Genomic DNA, 18,641 nt, shown 5'->3' on the forward strand with positions numbered 1-18,641 from the left:
AGTGAATTTGACTAGTGTACAATCAACTCAATTCGACATGGCCGTCTTCATGATTAACATCTGTAAATTCAACGGCTGTGGCATAACTTTTCCACGCCTGGCAGACCTAATAGAGCATATCGAAGATGTTCATATTGGTAAATATTATTTAATTACTATAATGTCTTGGTTTAAATAAGATTTCTTTGCTTTAATATATATGGTGACCCCTCCCTTGATACGTCTTATCAATACGTCAAAGGTACCAACATAACAATAATGCATACATATCTGAATTGCGGGAAAATGTAAAGATTTATTTTAGAAACTTTATTTATAGATTCATTAATAATTGTAAAGTTCAATTCTGCTGCCGAAATCGTAGGCGACTTTAATTAAAGTATTTATATTAAGTATCAATTGTAAACAGAAAACAGCTGACATGTTTATAAAATTCCTTAGCTTCTAGATTTTCCTCACATTTTAAAATTGGGATTGATTTTTAGATTACGATCCTGCAGTTGTGGAGCAAAAAGAAGCTTCTCAGCCGTCATGCATTCCATTAAGTTACGTTTTAAAATTTTTCACGGAAGCTTCGCGCCGGGAATTTCAAATGACGCCGGTGGCGGAAGCCCGCAAGCGCCTCCTCTCGGCACCAAAGACACCATCAGTGCGCAGCAGTACACCAACAGGTTATTGCTCTTAGATCGTTAATTCAGTATGTACGTTGTTTTATTTTATTTAGTTTATTTGGGATGTTGCAAAAGCAAACATTTTATGAAACTTCATTATTGAGCAGGCTATTTATTTAACGGCTTACTTGTATATTTAATCAACGTCATATGAGATTTGGGCTCCAAATGCCCTTTAAACTCTTATTACGTCTAATCCATTTAGTTTGAAAGACACATTAATGTGTAAATTTCATTTAGGTTTTGTTTTATTATCCTTCTTGATGAATATAATAAATAAAATCAAAATCTCGTATTGAACACAGTTAGATATATAAAATTTTACTTATAACTTGATTTATGTTTGAGAAAACGAATTCTAAGACTTAATAACCGTTTCTAAAAAACAGACCATGTGCACGCCCATTTGATTTAAAGTAAATGTAGGTAGAATTAAATTATATATTTTTATACAGTAACCCCGTTATTAATATAAATTAGCTCACTACATATATTATGTATTTCCGGGTTTAGTAAAATGTTTAGTACCAAATCTTTGGCATCTGATAACTGCATAACCTCTTTTTATCATTTAATGTATGATTGCTTTGCTCGATGATCGCTAAACTAGAAGTTGTCCAATTAGTTATAATTTTATTCGATATTTTCATGTATCAAATCAACTGATATTGATATATTTAATTAAATCGTGACTGTCTTATCTTTTCCGAGATGGGACTCCAGATAATAATTATGAAGACTAAGGTATTTTTTAATTCAGCTAAAACGAAACTTTTCACGCTTTAGTGTTTTAATGTTTATAGATTAACTTATTAAATATAAGTTAAACGCAAATCACATGTTATGAATCCTCACTATTCGACTATTTATATTATACAAATACTTCTCCTTATTGTCATAGATTGGTTTGTTGGCATCAGCCATTTAATATCGACATTGAGAGTCTACTGTTTAAAGGCTTCTGCTTAGTTAGACCGCTCAATCGAACTGAGGGCCACACCAACCAGTTCCTGTATTTAAGCAACCAGCATTTGTAATTCCAGTTTCGTGACATTTCGTGTACTCGTTCCACGACCGAACCCGAATCGACCACAGAGTCGAACGGCAGTCATAGGAACGAGTGTCAAAGATTACTTTAATATTTATAGTCATTGATTTAATATTTAAAATTATGATAAATAACGTTTAATAATAATAATGACTATGGAGTCATTATTATTATCGACCATTGAATAGTCATTTCGAAATTAACCATTCCTATTAACGGTTTTACACTAATTTGACTTGACGTTATTCATTTAATATAATGACAATGGCATTAATTAAAAATAAACGTGATTTGAATAATAAATTTGTAAAATAATAATAAGTAATCACAAATTCATTACATTCGGCCGTCCGACTACGTGCGATCTCCCGACGCACGGTATTTAATCACGGAAAGGTTTTATAAATTCAAATAAGTACACTAACAAAATATTTTAGTTTCATGTGAACTAATTGTAACGTATCTATACATTTGGTTTTAATCAATAATTCATTACATTCGGCTATTATTTGGATTCAGATTGATTTTGTGATAGTTCATTGTCACTTTTGTTACTTTCGCTATCAGACGTACTACTGCTGCTAGCTACTGCTTCTAAATTATCATTATGTTCGGACACATTTATATTGATCCACGGCGAATCCTGTCTACAAACTCGGTGCAATCCGTTACTACTTTCCACTATTTGAGATGCCTCTTCTAACCTTTGTACCTACTGCAGAACGCGGCTTTTTATGTAAAATTCTAGTCCTCTTTGTCTGATTTTTTGGAGTTTCTATTAGATTAGAATTATGAGTTGTAACAGAATTATTAAATCAAACGTCAATCAAACACGTCGGGTTGCCAGGGTAACAATAAATAAGGGTCGTTTTGTTATTTATTTAACCAATACACATCGATTATTGGTCAAAGAGGTGTTTATGCCCTGTACAAGCTCTATTCACTGAATTACTATCACCTTGTTATAACGCATGTATAGTGATTTTTTATTAGTAAGACCGGATATTTATACGAACTTCTTGCCTCACTTCTGTACAGTTTGGATTAGACTCATTATTTATATCTAACATATTACTTAGGCTATCTTCCAATCTGGTTCCAAATAATGCTTCCGTAGCTGTCTTTTGAGTGGTGGAGTTAGTTGCATTATTAATTCCTCACTGAATTTTTCCTACACACATATGTCGCAGTTCCGTTCGTCCTCACCGTCAGAAAACTTTACAAGTGAGCTTAAGATCGTTTAATTATATCTTCCGGCTTGGCCGTTGGCTCTGAGACACACAACAGCATTCAAAACATGTTTAATACCATGAGTATCGCAAAAAGATTTAAAAGCTGCTGAAGTGAAAGAGGTACCTCGATCTGATATAATTCGAGATGGTAAACCGAAGTCATAAAAATATTTAGCAATACCTTAACAGTTGTTTTAGTCTTTGTATCCTTAGCAGCTCTTACAAACAAATACTTGGTAAATCCGTCCACTATGGTGAGAATGTAAATATTGCCGTTCTTGCTTTTGACAAATAGACCCAAGTGGTCAATGTGAATGGTGTGGACCGGAATGCTTACCCTCTCTATCGGATACAACTGACCATTCATATGTCGAGACGCGTTATCCTTATGCCTTTTGCGTGCCTATAGGCACACTTAATGCAAGACTTATCATACTTTTTAACAATTCTACGTAACTTAGGAAACTAGAAAACAGATTGAATCTTCTCGGTAGTCTTTGATATTCCTAGATGACCTGCGTCATCGTGGTTAGATTTACACATTTGCCATCGAGCACTGCGAGGAATTACTAAACAGATCTTATCATCAACTCTCCTATACACTCTAACTAAATAGTTCTTAACTAAATAGTTTCTCCTAATATCTTTAGCTTCTCTATCAGACTAAGGCTTAAGAATTTTATATATTCGGGATATCTCAGGATCTGACATTTGTAAAGTCAAGAGCCAATTATCAGTGTCGATACTATAGACTGTAACTGTAGAATTATCGATAACCTCGGGTGTTAATTTCGTGTTACGGCTCAGTGCGTCCACATAAGCCATGCGGATGCCTGGCCGGTACTCTATACTAAAATTGAATTCACTTGTTAAAAGCCACCACCTAGCTATTCAGGGTATTAAGTCGCGTTTCGTTAATGTAGTTCGAATAGCGTTACAGTCTGTTACAGTTTTGAACTCAATCCCCAAAAAATATACCCTAAATTTCTTTAACGAACATACAATTGCAAGGGTCTCGAGTTCATAAGAGTGCAAGTGACGCTCCTCCGGGGCGGTTTACTGGCTAAAGTAAGCTATTGGCTTAAGAGCACGCGACTCCGGCCGCTATAGCATCAATATCCCACCCACGCCTAAAGAACTTGCATCCGTATGCAACTCAGTTTCAAAATTAGGATTGTATATAGCTAAAATTGGTCGGCCAATTAATTTATCCTTTAAGGTAGTAAACGAACGAAATTCTTTATCTGTCCATTTAAAACATTTCCCTTCTTGAGAAAGTTGGTTAGAGGCCTAGCTGTTTCACCGAAACTTTTGATAAATTTTCTAAAATAGCCTGCTAGTCCCAAAAACTGACGGACTTCATGTACGTTCTGAGGAATAGGAAACTCTTTTACAGCTAGAATCTTAGGACGTAATCTCGTTAGGACGTATGCCTTCTGCAGAAATCTCATAGCCTAGATAGTCAAGGGTATTACTGAAGAATCGGCATTTAGATAATTTTAAAGTGAGCCCATTTTGCCGTAACAACTTCAAAGCATTCTCTAACCTCTCAAATCCCTCCTCCAGGGTAACCGATGACACAAGAATGTCACCCAATGCTAACTCATCAAGTTTATTACCCAGAAATCAGATCTAAAGATGTAAAGAATCTATTGCCACTAAGGTTAGTTAATTGATCATCGATTATCGGCAACGGAAAACAATCCTTCCTCGTTTTGTTATTGAGAGCCCTATAATCAACGGATAAGCGCTGTTCTCCTGTTTTCTTCCTTACCAATAAATTAGGACTGGCATAATTCTTGAACTGGACTCTTGTATAATGTCATTTTGCAACAAGTCATTTATTATCTCTTTCCGAAAAGGATAATCTATATGGTCGGTAAACTACAGGTTTCTCATCCAATAAGTCTATTCTCATTCTAGTTGAGTTGTTACAACCATTTTCTCCTAGATTAAATGCAAAGCAGATAATTGAGTAAAAGTTAATGATCTACCTAATGCCTCTTTGTCAATTTGGGGACCAACATTTATGTCAGATATTAGTAAGGGCTCATATTCCGAATTACTTTTTACTTTACATACATATTACTTTATTTACATAGGTACTATCTTTTTCAACAAAACAAGTTCCTTTAGCAATAGGGCATTTCTTGGATAATGTAAGATTTTGACAAGATAAATTTGTCACGGGCAAATAGCACTTTCCATCAACAACACTATAAACTCCCTGGTGCAAATAATGCACTTTCCTAGGCTCCATGAGGATAAAAATTACATTAAATAAGGTAAATGCAAGAAGTGCAAAACTACATAAAATATAAAATTACTTAGGCAAAGAATGGAACTAAACTAAGCAATCAAAACATTTTGTAGACAATGAAAGGGACAATAACATAAAGAAAAGTGCTGAATCAAAGCTCAAAATATTGTTCAAGTACATAAGAAAAATATAATATTTGACAGTATAAACTGTGTTCAGATAATTTAATATGCCCCGTAGACTTAACCATGTTATTTCTAGCTTGTAAGTCGCATCATACCTGAGATGAACTTGATAAATGTCAATGTCTAGTCTACCTAGTCCTGCTTCGTTTCTAGGGTTCCTTTATTCTGTTCAAATTAAATTGTTAAAGATGACTCTGGCCTGGACCAACTGCAAACATCTTAAAAACACACTGCACAAGATATTTTATATCAGTCTGTGACATATCTGCATTTGATTTTATTATTATTTTTGACCACAAGTACTTCAACAAGAAACAAAGTTAATTCATAAAATTATGTTATATGTATTATAATTACTTTAAAAATAAAGCTTTGTATTTTATAAGCTTTATTTAAGTTCATGATGTCAAAAATAACTAACAGAATAAAATCTATCTTAATAAGCACATTCCTATTAAATGAGTGAATTCTTTAAAGTTCACCCAATTCTGAGAAAACATGGACACCAAAAACATTCTGATATCCACATTTAGAATCTACAATACAAGCTTTATTTATGCTAAATTCTGTTGGCATTAAGGACATCAATAAATTCAAATTTTTAATTTACCTTTACACTGCTACAATAATTTGTCTTATGGTAGATAGGGAGTTTAAAATTGCATAGTTTGTAACTTACTGCACAGGTAAACCCCAATGGTTATAATTGACTTCTCATAATACTTACTCGATGGAAATATATAATTTTAAAGTCTTCCTTAAAAAAAGGCTTACTGGTAAAAGCTACTTCCTTGTGTCTGTAAATTACTCTTTACAAATTATGTATTATACATTTTCCTTGTACCTGTATTACTAAAGAATTTTCATATTAACACAATATTGTTCAATAAAATGCTCACAAGTGAGTGATAGAAGTAAACCAAATTCAGGAAATAACAAAATCTAAAATATTATAATGTTACTAAATTTTCTTATTTTTATTATAAATAAATCCATGAATATTTATTTATGATTATATGAATATTACAATGGTTCACTTTAATAACAAAAAATGAGTAACTCTTAATGTTCTTTTTTTTTTTTTTTTTTTTCTAGACACATGACCTCTAGGATACTCACATGACTCATGATAGGCATACATAGCCTCTGGTAGCTGAAGCACACTTGGCTTCCTATTGTGGGCACACATAACCCTCTAACGACCAAGCACACATGGCTCGCTAGGCATACATAGCCTCTAGTAGCAAGAGTACATTGTCTTCACATATAATTATTTAACAAATGTAACAAAATATTGTAAACCTATTTTAAAAGAGTAAGTGTGGAGTTTCTTGCCCATTCTTCTCCACACGAAACTACCTTTTGGAAGGGGCAACTAGAATCATTTTATATTTTTTTTTTTGACGTTCAAAAGTGCCATTTTAGATGGTCTAATTGAAATAAACGATTTGACTTTGACTTTGACTTAGCTGAAGCACACTTGGCTTCCTATTGTGGGCACACATAACCCTCTAACGACCAAACACACATGGCTCAGTAGGCATACATAGCCTCTAGTAGCTGAAGCACACTTGGCTTCCTATTGTGGGCACACATAACCCCCTATCGACCAAGCACACATGGCTCGGCAGGCATACATAGCCTCTAGTAGCTGAAGCACACTTGGCTTCCCATCGTAGGCACACATAACCTACCAAGCACACATGGCCAATAGGCACACATGGCCAATAGGCACACATCACCCATTAAGCACACATGGCTCGATAGGCATACATAGCCTACTAAGCAATAACATTAATATTCGTATAAAACACTTGTACGCACCTTAGATTGGGTCCTTATCGCACTTCTGAATTGTTATGAATCCTCACTATTCGACTATTTATATTATACAAATACTTCTCCTTATTGTCATAGATTGGTTTGTTGGCATCAGCCATTTAATATCGACATTGAGAGTCTACTGTTTAAAGGCTTCTGCTTAGTTAGACCGCTCAATCGAACTGAGGGCCACACCAACCAGTTCCTGTATTTAAGCAACCAGCATTTGTAATTCCAGTTTCGTGACATTTCGTGTACTCGTTCCACGACCGAACCCGAATCGACCACAGAGTCGAACGGCAGTCATAGGAACGAGTGTCAAAGATTACTTTAATATTTATAGTCATTGATTTAATATTTAAAATTATGATAAATAACGTTTAATAATAATAATGACTATGGAGTCATTATTATTATCGACCATTGAATAGTCATTTCGAAATTAACCATTCCTATTAACGGTTTTACACTAATTTGACTTGACGTTATTCATTTAATATAATGACAATGGCATTAATTAAAAATAAACGTGATTTGAATAATAAATTTGTAAAATAATAATAAGTAATCACAAATTCATTACACACATATACTTAATAAATGTTTATATCAACCAATTAAAAAAGAGTTTTTAAAAGCCATTATAACTTCTTAATGATGAAATTGCAACAATTAGCCTCAATTCATAATTTAATTTCCATTAATTTTAAATAACCTAGGTACGTCATGGGTTGGTGAAATTATAATTTTATTTATATTACGATTTAATATATTAGTACCCTACCGAATTTTAGTCAAACGAAACTTAAAAGAAACGTTAAAGTTAAAATAATTAAAAGATATCATTCTCAGGTATTATCTTTACCAATAATATCGTATAAATGGAGGTGGAACTGGTTCTTCTTTGAAGTGCCTTAATAACATGGGTATAGTGAAGTTCCGTAAGCCCAAATTCGAAGCGGTTTGATAATAAAGTATACAGGTGAATGTGCGATGTAATATTAAGTTTCGCAGGCTTTATATAGTCGTCGTTAACAGTAGAGGGAATCATTTCATTTGAAAACTTGCATGTGTATCTGAGACCTACTTAACGCTTGATTAAATACGGTCAGATGTTTTCACCGTTTTAAGATGCGCTTAACTCTTGGTTTGAACACACACGTAAGATTTTACTTCAAATTACCTTTGGGGATTTATTTATTATTATTGGAATTTTATAAATGTAAAAATGAAAAATATCGATTTTATTGTAGTATTTCATTTAATATAATATGCTGACAACTAGCGATTGGCGATTTGTATATAACATTGTCTGAATTGGCTTAATATCTATCACAACTAAGTAGATAACGATAATAACTAATAATATATAACAAAGTCGTGTCAGTTATACCACGTATAACTCAAGATCGGCTGGACCGATGTTAGTTATCACTTTTTTGGTGGATTCTTCTCCGCTCCGAATAGCAGAATAACGACGTTTAAGAACCAATAGTGTCTATCTCAGTTTTTTACGTTTTTCAATTTTTAATGCAGGTAGATTTAAAGTTTAATTTGGCTTGGCCTACTGAGGCATCTATCTCAAAATTCACAAAATTGTCGTAGTTATTCGCTGTAGAAATACCATCTAAGTTAAGAGCGCGTTTATTTTTCTGCCAATACTGTTTATCTCTTGTCTATTGCGGCTGCATTTATGTACTTCAGACTTTTGGAGAAGAAGCAAATTTAGAGGTTGTAATAATTTTGAAGATAAGACACGCAAATCCATTCATAGCTACTTCTGGAGTTTTCCTTAATTGGGGCGAAAGAAAGATGTAAGTATTTCAGAGGACACGTGAACCGTACTAGGACTACTCAGAAAACGAAAGGTGAGGAGTCTTAACCCGAGAGGGCTTTTTTGGCTAAACCAGGGAATGAAGGTAAAATTAAGTTTATAAGCAGATGTTTTTGAATACTCTGTCACTGAAGCCTACCACTGTTCAGGTGTGGGTTAAAGACGCTAGTTTCAATTTGGACGCTGAAAATCAGGAGAATATCCATGTAAATAGACAAAATTCAAAGATTATATAACTTATATAACTATTTTAAAAGTGTCCCAAAAATACCATCACATTATGCTCGTAGGGATACAAGAAAATTTTACTTGGAGCCTGTATATCGTACTATATCTGATGTATTTAACGCCTATAAACAACATTGCAATGACATTAATATACCTGCTGTAAATGTGTGTATTTAATAAAAGTTTTAAACAGAATAATTTATCAATATATACTTTAAAAAAAGATATGTGTGATATTTGTGTTGGCAATAATAAAGGTAATATCGATGAGCATATTTATCAAGAGCATCTTATTAAAAAAAATAGAGCAAGGGAAGAGAAGGCAAAGGATAAAGAGGATACAGCTAAGGGACATTGCATTTTATTAACCATGGCCTTAGAGTCGCTTAAAGTTTGCCCTTACTCCACTGCTAGCGCTTTATACTTTAAAACGAAATAGACATGTCATAATTTTACACTCTTCGATTTGACTTCACGCCATTGCACATGTTACTGGTTCACAGAAACGGCAGCAGACCTTACTGCAAGTACTTTCATGTCATTTGTGATAGACTACTTAGAGCGCCATTGCTTGCCGAAGAAAATGCCAATAATTATTTATTCCGATGGTTGCACGAACCAAAATCGGAACGTTATAATGGCAAATGCTCTTTTAAACTTAAGAATAAAGCACAAAATCACCATCACCTAAAAGTTCCTCGAACGTGGTTACACTCAAATGGAGTGTGATTCGGTTCATAGTGCGATTGAACGGAAGCTCTCAAATCGTGTAATTCATTTGCCATGTGATTATGTTTCGGTAACTAAAGAAGCAAGGGCATCAAATCCCTATGAAGTAATTCAGATTGACCATAGTTATGTGAAAAATTATTAATTATCTACCAAACGATTGTCATAATTTTTATGATACACTGCCCCATTTGTAGAGTGTGAGTGTGAGTGTATGTGTCAGTTGTTTTTGTTGTTTGTATCTGTTTCTACTAAATTTGAAGATTCGTTTGTTACTTTGAAGATTTTTTTAGTTATTGAAGTATATAATTAGTTATTAAGAAGTCTTTTTCTGTTATTTTAAAGTCTTTTTACTTATTTAGAACACAATCATTTCATCTTTCATTGTGAACATATTAAAAAATGTGAGTTTTCATTGTGTTGTTTTGTTTCAAAAACGGCTAACTACTACTTATTACAAAAATATTTACACTAATAAAACCAATACCACCTATCTCACGTTAATTCTAACTAGGCCAATCTTAAGCTAATGCTAGGATATCTATCGTATTTCAGCATATTTTTTCTATTTTTATATATATAAACATTTCAAGTATCTTTCTATCCAAAGTCGAGAAACGTTTTTTTTACCTCCTGAAAAGTTCACTTTATTGAGATAAACACTATTGGACCTTAACCGTCGATAAGTAATAAAATATCGGATATGTTATCGAATAAAAATAAATAAATTAATTACTTTCACGAATGCAAACAGCATGTGGTGCCATCTGTTGACAATATTACGCATTAAAAGAAACCAACCACTTTGTTCTTGCGCCGGATAACAAAACAAAAAATGTTGTATATCAGAAAGTGCTTTAACATGTAGTATCGCAATATTGGCGCTAGAGAGAAGAGGCCTAGGCAAGCAAATAAACATTTCTGTGTTTGCAAAAAAAGTTGTATTAATGTACCTACATTAATCAAATCCTAAATTAGGTTTAACTAAAGTTAATACGATATTATTAGACTGTTAGACGGAACGAAGTTCGCGAGGTCCGCTAGTAACTAATAATATGAACCGAAACACCATAAATAGTGCGTGAATTTTTAAAATTATGCTTTTGAGGTCCTCTTTATCTCTACCCACAATTTTAAACTTTAATTTAATTTTACATTAATCATAGGACTTTTCATGATTGTGTGGAGGATGGATGTTGTGTCCTTCCTCCAACTTCAAGAAAGGATCCTCGACCAGCCAACTCAAGGGCCGTGGCTAAGGTCGATGGACTTTGTTAGCGCGATTCATTGTATGACGTCATTGCAGTGATTGTAAATGTTGCTATAGATATTTATAATTACTAATTTTTTATACGTATAGCTGTATTTAGAGTTAATTGAATTATGTATATTAACCAATATAGTTGCACAATGATTACTTCCAACCTATTTTATTATACTACGTAAGTGTGTGAGGATGACACGTCCAAAGCGTGGACATATGTAGACATTTACGTCAGAGTAACATCCCCCGTGCCTGACTGACTTTTTATATAATATGACTTTTATATAAATATCATTTAACATTTTCTTATATTTTTATTCTTCGAGATTGTAACCACAACCAGAGTCTGTTTGTCTGTCTGTCTCCAACGATAATAGGAAGCAGCAATTAAAACCCTTAGGTCTCGGTTGGATTTTCAACTTATTTAGATAATTTATTACATGTTCCTCTTAATGAACGACTTGGAGTACGATTTTAAGAGATTTAAAGGATCTTTTGTTGCTAATTTATATAAATATAATATTCAATATGTAATGAATGATGTTGTAAGTATATAAGGGGAGAAATATAACATATTAACTATGTTTACAGGTAGTGAAATGGACGACGAGGAGGTGATGAGTCCGTCTGAAGATAGCAACGATTCCTGGACCAACGTTGAAGAGTACAGCTCTGAGTACATTCTACAGTATGGAGTGAAGTGAGTAATTACATTTTGAAATTATTTTTCTCTGTACTGGTATAAAATATTTGTATTTTTTAAGAAACCTTATAAAAACGTTTAAAAATTATTTTTAATTAGAGGTATCTTCCGGCGTCGTAGAACTGATTTTATTTTATTTGAAAATGGATATATAGTTATATACTCAGGGATAATGGAGAATTCTAATGAAATCATACATATAATATTACAAATCTATAATTTTAAAAGTAAGAAAGAAAAATTTGGAAATATCTAAATCTCTATTATCTTTTTACACATTAGAACTAAATTCACGGAACTTAACGCGAATTTATTATTTACATCTATGAATTATGAACTGAATTCAGCCAATAATAAATGTTTGTTGACAACTGCATCTGGAATTTGAAACATACATGAAGAAAATATTTCTTCTCAGGATGAACGCAAGTGCAAGCTCTGGTGCGTTAGGTCCGGCCGCGCAAGAGAAACCATTTGCTTGCCCAGTACCGGGATGCAAGAAGCGTTATAAGAACGTCAATGGTATCAAATACCACTCCAAGAATGGACATAAGAAAGACGGCAAGTGAGTATTAAGTTTTTACTAAATATACTCATTACTCACGCTAAAATATATAAAAATTGATTGCTGGTTGTTTGTCTTGCTAAAACTCGAGAACGGCTGGACCGATTAGGCTTGAAACGATCTTGAAAGATTCAGGGAAGTTTTAAACGGTGGAAAACATAAATAATAAGTAAATAAAAAGACTAAAAACGACTATTGAATTTTCCAATAAAAAAAATATCGAACGAGGTCCGATTTCTTTGGTCTTTTAAAAAAGAATTATTAATCTTGATACAAAGTTCCCTGGGTCATCTAATAGTTTATAATGTTTGCATTTTTATTATTTTACCCACGTTATGGGCGCCATATTATGTGTAAATTATGTATACGAAACCAATGAGTAAAGGATATTTATAAAAATAACAACAAATAAGAAGTCTACAACTACATTATGGCTGAATTACAACTGAACTAAATCTTAACATGAACTGTGTAAAGGTGGAGGATTTTTGGACTACCAAACCTTTTATGTGGTAATTTTGCACTACATAAATAAATTGTTTTCTATTAGTATGTAGTTGGTACACCTTATTTGAGGGCATTTCGAAGATTTTCCAAAATAACAAAAATCCAAATGCATCACAAAAAAACAATTTATAATCCAGAACATTAAATACACGTTAATCACCGTACCTATCTTTTATACCCTCAAATAAAATATGATTTCGGGCGTACTTTCCTTGTTTATTTTTTGATAGTGCTCATTCTTATCCCTTTATTTGATATTTAATTTAGTATAGTTCACTTGTTGACATAAAATATATTTTAGAAAAATGTATTAATAAGATTACTCTAAATACCAACAAAGAAGTTGTAACTTGGACAAATTTTAACGGTTAAATATCATCCGTGTGCGTTGCTAGTTTATATAAAATTTAAGGCAAATTATATATTAGAAAAAACCATTTAATAATATACTTGTTAAAAGATATCCAGTCTTGCCTCCCCAAGAGCATTATAAACCCAGAGTTCACGGACAGAAAAAACGATTGTCGGCCCAACAATATTTTTGGAAGAAATGGGTATTACTGATATTGATTTACAGTATTAAAGTATATTCAGTAGAATTCAAGTATTTTTAGCGTTTTGTATTTTATAGTTTCTCCCTTGTCTATGATTATAGAGAGTTTATAAAAGATGTATTTGTAGGTATTGTAAATTATATTTTTGGCAGAGAGTACACTTTCTTAAATACTTAGTTAATTACTTTTTTCATCATATTTTTGTATTTTGCAATTTTCAGGGTAAGAAAGGCGTACAAGTGCCACTGCGGCAAAAGCTACAAAACGGCGCAAGGCCTTAAAACCCACTCGATATGCCATCACGTGAGTCCTTCTACCTCAACCAATGACAGAGTTCACGTCAAAATGCCGGGCTTAGTCGTCACAGCCTCACCCGCCCAAAGACAACTCAATATCATAGATAACATAGACACAAACAAATTAGTACGCATCTACGACAGTATTAAAACAAAAGATCTACCCTCATTCACGATTCCCAAACAGAATTTAACAAATTTAAATATAATCAACCACAACCACATACGGCATTCGGTTCTTCTTACACCAAATGCGGAAAAAATAAAGTTTGAGAGGAAACCTCAGCCGAAAGTGACGGTCACCTCTCAAGATTCTTTTAACGAAATCTCTTTGAGTAACGAACGCCGGGCTTAGTTTTTTACTAAAACAGTTCCTAAAATACGACCAAATCACATTTCATTTAGTTGGCATTACTGGCTTTGTGATTGTTGCCAGCTAAAATATAGACTGCGGTCATTTGCCTAGGTTAATAGTTTAATTTTTTTTTTTAATTAAGTTTTTTGTTTGCTTAAATTTGTATCGGCGGAAGTATTACACTATATATACCATTTGATGTGTAAGAACTAACTAAAATTCACATCCATTACCATTAACAGGGTACAAAATGTATAGTGGAAATATTCTGTATAGTCGCGCTGTTTTTAAACAAAATCTTTAATAGCTGAAACATTGCCAAGCATATATTTTCGAAATAGCGCGATATTATGGAAAAAAAAGATTATACAAAAAAAAATATCCCATTGTGCCATTGTGTACTTAATATTTTTCGTGTAAAATGCTTTAAATTCATGTAAGTAATAACGTATACTGACCTTTGATCAAAATTATCGTTGCCATTAAGCGTCCTAATTTTGACAGATGCGTCAGCATTAGAACTTAACATGTAATGTTTGAAAAAAGAAAAAAAAAAGGAAAAAAATGGCATTTGATCTTAAATATCATCTAGGATTATAGATATACTCTTAAATGTGATAATAATTATAGAAAAAAAACATAAAAAAAGCTTGTAAGCGTATGTATATCTAAGTATTTATAAATAGTGAATAAGGCTGAACTATTTGGTGTTTAGAAATGAAGTCTGTTCTTTTGTGTGAAATATTTGTGGGTAGTTTGAAATCTCAATTTTAACGTATGTGTGATATTAGAAATTTTAGTGTAGTAAAAATAATTTATTTTAGTTTTTAAATGTATGAAGGTGTTGTAAAAAGCAGCTATTTTCATTAAAATATGTGTTTCCAAAGTTGCAGGTCAACTATAGCTTTTTATACTTGTGACTCGTATTTTTTTCAAAACTATGGCAAATAACCCTAAGATCAGACTTCTTGTACCTAGTTATAATATTGATGTGATTCGTGCCTTTTTTATTTTCGACGCTGTTCTATGTTTACCTCGAAATATTTTATCGAAATTCCCAGCACTGGGCCTTACTCTGCTATGTTAATGAAGTTTTAATCTTACTGGTTACGAATAGCTGAAACTAAGGCGCGTTTTTATATAATTGAGTTTCAGGACGATGGCAATACTAATCACAGAATAGATAAAGTTAAGGATTTTTGATCGTTTTTTGCTGATCGCTTTGGTATGTCGTTTAAATATTGCAAATCTATAAAATATATTTGTGGCTCAAATTTAATTTCCATTTTTTTCATTATTATATCCAGTCAATTCAAGTGTATGGCTTTATAACCGTCACAGATAGCAGAGTTGGGTGCCAGTTTTGAAAGCTGACAAGAGTTTTGGAATGTTAAGGTGCTATCGTAAACATAGTTTCAGATAGATCTGTCTTCGTAGTAGAAGAAACATAGTTTCAAGTCTTGGAATTATTTGTCCTTCAGTCCAAAGATGGTATTTATTTGTTGTACCTACGTGTCCTGTATATGAAAGTAGCAATTTTATATAAATTTTAACCACTACATATTAATCTTAGTTTTATTAAAGATCGGCCACTCGTGAGGCTGTGTTAATATATTATATAAAAATTGCTTATGAAAGTGAAAGATACCTATTTTGTGTGTGCATCTGATTTTAAATTCTCACTTTATACTTGGTATTATTGGTTACCATTTAGTCATTATTATCATTAAGACTGATAGTTTTTGTTTTATGGCAACCCCGTCGTACCGAATGGGATTCGGATTCGGTGTTGCCTTACATTTCGTTTGTGTTAGTTGTAAGACAAAGACATTAAAAAGGCTCATTTGATTATTTATTATATTAAAAAAACATCAGATACACAAAAGCCAACCCAAAAGAGCTGGGCCGTAATTATTGTGGCCAAACTGTACTAAGTCCAGAAAGACCTCTTTTGGTCGGATTTTATGTATTTGATATATAGATAATAATTTTATTAATAGGGGGAGCCTCGATATAGTATTCTACTTATGCCACAGATTCGTATATAAACTTATTTAATACCTTAGTTACAATAAAACTTTTATTTATTTTCCGCTTGTAAAGAAATTTCCTGTGACTTCGTGGTGTTACTGGCCATAAAAGAAAGGTTTAAATTATGTCCGGACATAAATTTCTTCAATATCTTGCTTAAATCTAGTCTTTTTATAGTATTTCTGAGATACTTGTATACCAAAGCCAACAATAAATAAAACTACGTTTCGTTATAATATTCGTATAATTGATTTGCCTTTTAAGGTTGTGAAAAATCTGATTTGATGAGTATTTGATTCTCTATAGCTGTGCCTCAAGACTTTTCTAAAATCTGCGTATTTGAACATTTTCAGAAATTTTAATGTTATTAACTTTACGTAAACAAATATTTAAGTGAGATGCAATATTGCTTTTAATTATCTATGGCGAGATTTGAGTTTTAAAATATTTTGCAGCAGACATGAGCTACAATCGCAATATAAAGTTGTATAAAAACTACATTAATTTTAGCTTGCCGTACTATATACTTTTTATCTATGGCATCTTTTACTTTTTATTTTTGCCTTGTGGCATCTTGGCCGGTAAAAGCTTATTGATTAATTGAATATAGTATTTGTGATTCTCGATCTCTTTGTCTTACGGTCATATGACTTTGACAGATCATAAAGCATTCATTGATATATTCGTTCAAATATGTCAAACAACACAATTACAAATAGGTTCATTAATGGTTTATATAAAAGTACGTTTTAGTTTAATTATTTATTATTTTACTATAGGTGTTAGCATGTAAGAGTTTTATTTAAAATTTGTTTTTCAAAAATTTCTATTTATTTGTAGATTAAAATGAATGATTAATTGATTTGCAAGACGTCATAGGAAACCTGTTTTTAATTTATATATTTTCTAAATTAAATGGCTTAATAAGACGTTAAAGGTTATTGTGTGTCTCATACAAAGTTAGATAAGTTATGTTTTTTGAGATTACAGGTCAGATCGACCAAATTTGAGATGTTTAACAATGTTTATGTACGTTTTCATACTTTAACGACTTACATGTTTTAATTAATAAACTCATACTGCAATCATATTTGTTTTATTGAAAATAAGATATTATAAGGTCTTCATAGACTGAAATAATAAATAAAATAACTTTTATATGCTTTATGTATTTACAGCATAATTCACGCCATGATCGAGATTAGAGTTTGCCTCACTTGCAATATGACCGTATACATATATAAATATTGAAAAGTGAATAAAGTAGCTATTTTCTCTAAATACTTTTTAGAGGCCTTGTGTACTACCCCAATACTGATTACAAATAGCCAGATTTTGCAAGAGTTGAGAAACGTATTGAACTGCATGAGAAACCGCAAGGATTAAATGGTCAACGATCGATTGTACGAGAAGAGCAGGTACAAGCAAAAATTAATGGTTTTGGTGATAGTTTTGCGGTTTATGTCTACGGTGGGTAGATAATTTTTTTATTTCCCTGAAATAAGTTTTTTGCGGAATATCCATAGAAGAAAAATGTCAGTTTTTTTGTTTTGTTTTCTTTTCAGACTTATAAAGTATACAAAACATTTTTTGCTGTTTAATTTTTCGCGTCATAAAAATATGTTCATCGGGTAAAAGAACTCATTTAACGGGTAAAAATGTAATTAATTATTTATATAAGACTGAGTGCCTCGTGCAATTAATGCTAAAATGTACTCGAAATGAAAGAAGCTTTGGTTTAATTGAGGCAGGCTGAAAGTGGAGGATTGGTTTCAGAGCTCCACAGATTAGAAAATATATGTTTTTACTTTTTATGCTTTAATTTTGTATCTGTTTCGAATGTATAGAGATACATTGTCTTTTTATTACATCTGCTAATAAAAACGTCTTACTATGATTAACATATAATTGCATAAATAGGATTAATTGGAATATTTCAACTCTTATTTTCTAGCTGCCAATTGTTCTAAAAGCGCGGATATTTTCTCGTGTTTCGTAGTTTCTCGAAGCGGACATTTATTCTGAACAAAGAAGAGGGCGCTTTCGTCTTTCTGTTCAAAGGCTACTTGGGCAGCTTCTTCATAAAACCTGAAATATATGTTTTTAATTTAGCTGTACTTAGGTAGCGAAGAGAAGAGAAGGATAGATAAAATAAAGAATACACTAAGAAGAATAACTAAGGTAAATGAAGAATAACACATGTCGCAATGATCATAACTTAAGTGGAAATGGGCGGGGCACATAGCGAGAGGACGACAATTAAGAAGGTGGATAGACCAGATTAAGCAAACAGCAGGTGGTACATGACAGAGAGTGGCACAGTGTAGATAGAAATGGTGAAATTTGGAGGAGGCCTTT

The 18,641-nt window shown here is 32.4% G+C and overlaps 2 protein-coding genes and 1 long non-coding RNA gene across 3 annotated transcripts in view; 1 reads left to right on the top strand and 2 right to left on the bottom strand.

The window, feature by feature from the left end:
- On the top strand, window positions 1-17,369 carry LOC125049825 (juxtaposed with another zinc finger protein 1). Its single transcript, XM_047649288.1, has 5 exons — window positions 1-137; window positions 486-671; window positions 11,864-11,972; window positions 12,394-12,540; window positions 13,823-17,369. The coding sequence occupies exons 1-5, from the start codon at window positions 38-40 to the stop codon at window positions 14,250-14,252; spliced, it is 972 nt and encodes a 323-aa protein (XP_047505244.1). The 5' UTR covers window positions 1-37; the 3' UTR covers window positions 14,253-17,369.
- On the bottom strand, window positions 4,814-6,474 carry LOC125049827. Its single transcript, XR_007117058.1, has 3 exons — window positions 6,124-6,474; window positions 5,492-5,604; window positions 4,814-4,898 (listed from the first exon to the last, which is right to left on the bottom strand). It is a non-coding gene; the product is annotated as an uncharacterized LOC125049827 (long non-coding RNA).
- Window positions 17,364-18,641, bottom strand: part of LOC125049824 (vacuolar protein sorting-associated protein 16 homolog) — a 12,181-nt gene continuing 10,903 nt past the window's right edge. Inside the window, exon 15 of the mRNA XM_047649287.1 lies at window positions 17,364-18,371. Coding sequence (XP_047505243.1) covers window positions 18,227-18,371 — 145 coding nt within the window. The 3' untranslated portion in view covers window positions 17,364-18,226. The remainder of the gene's footprint in view (window positions 18,372-18,641) is intronic.

The sequence above is a fragment of the Pieris napi genome, chromosome 5 (assembly GCF_905475465.1).
Source record: "Pieris napi chromosome 5, ilPieNapi1.2, whole genome shotgun sequence".
Lineage (NCBI taxonomy): Eukaryota > Metazoa > Arthropoda > Insecta > Lepidoptera > Pieridae > Pieris > Pieris napi.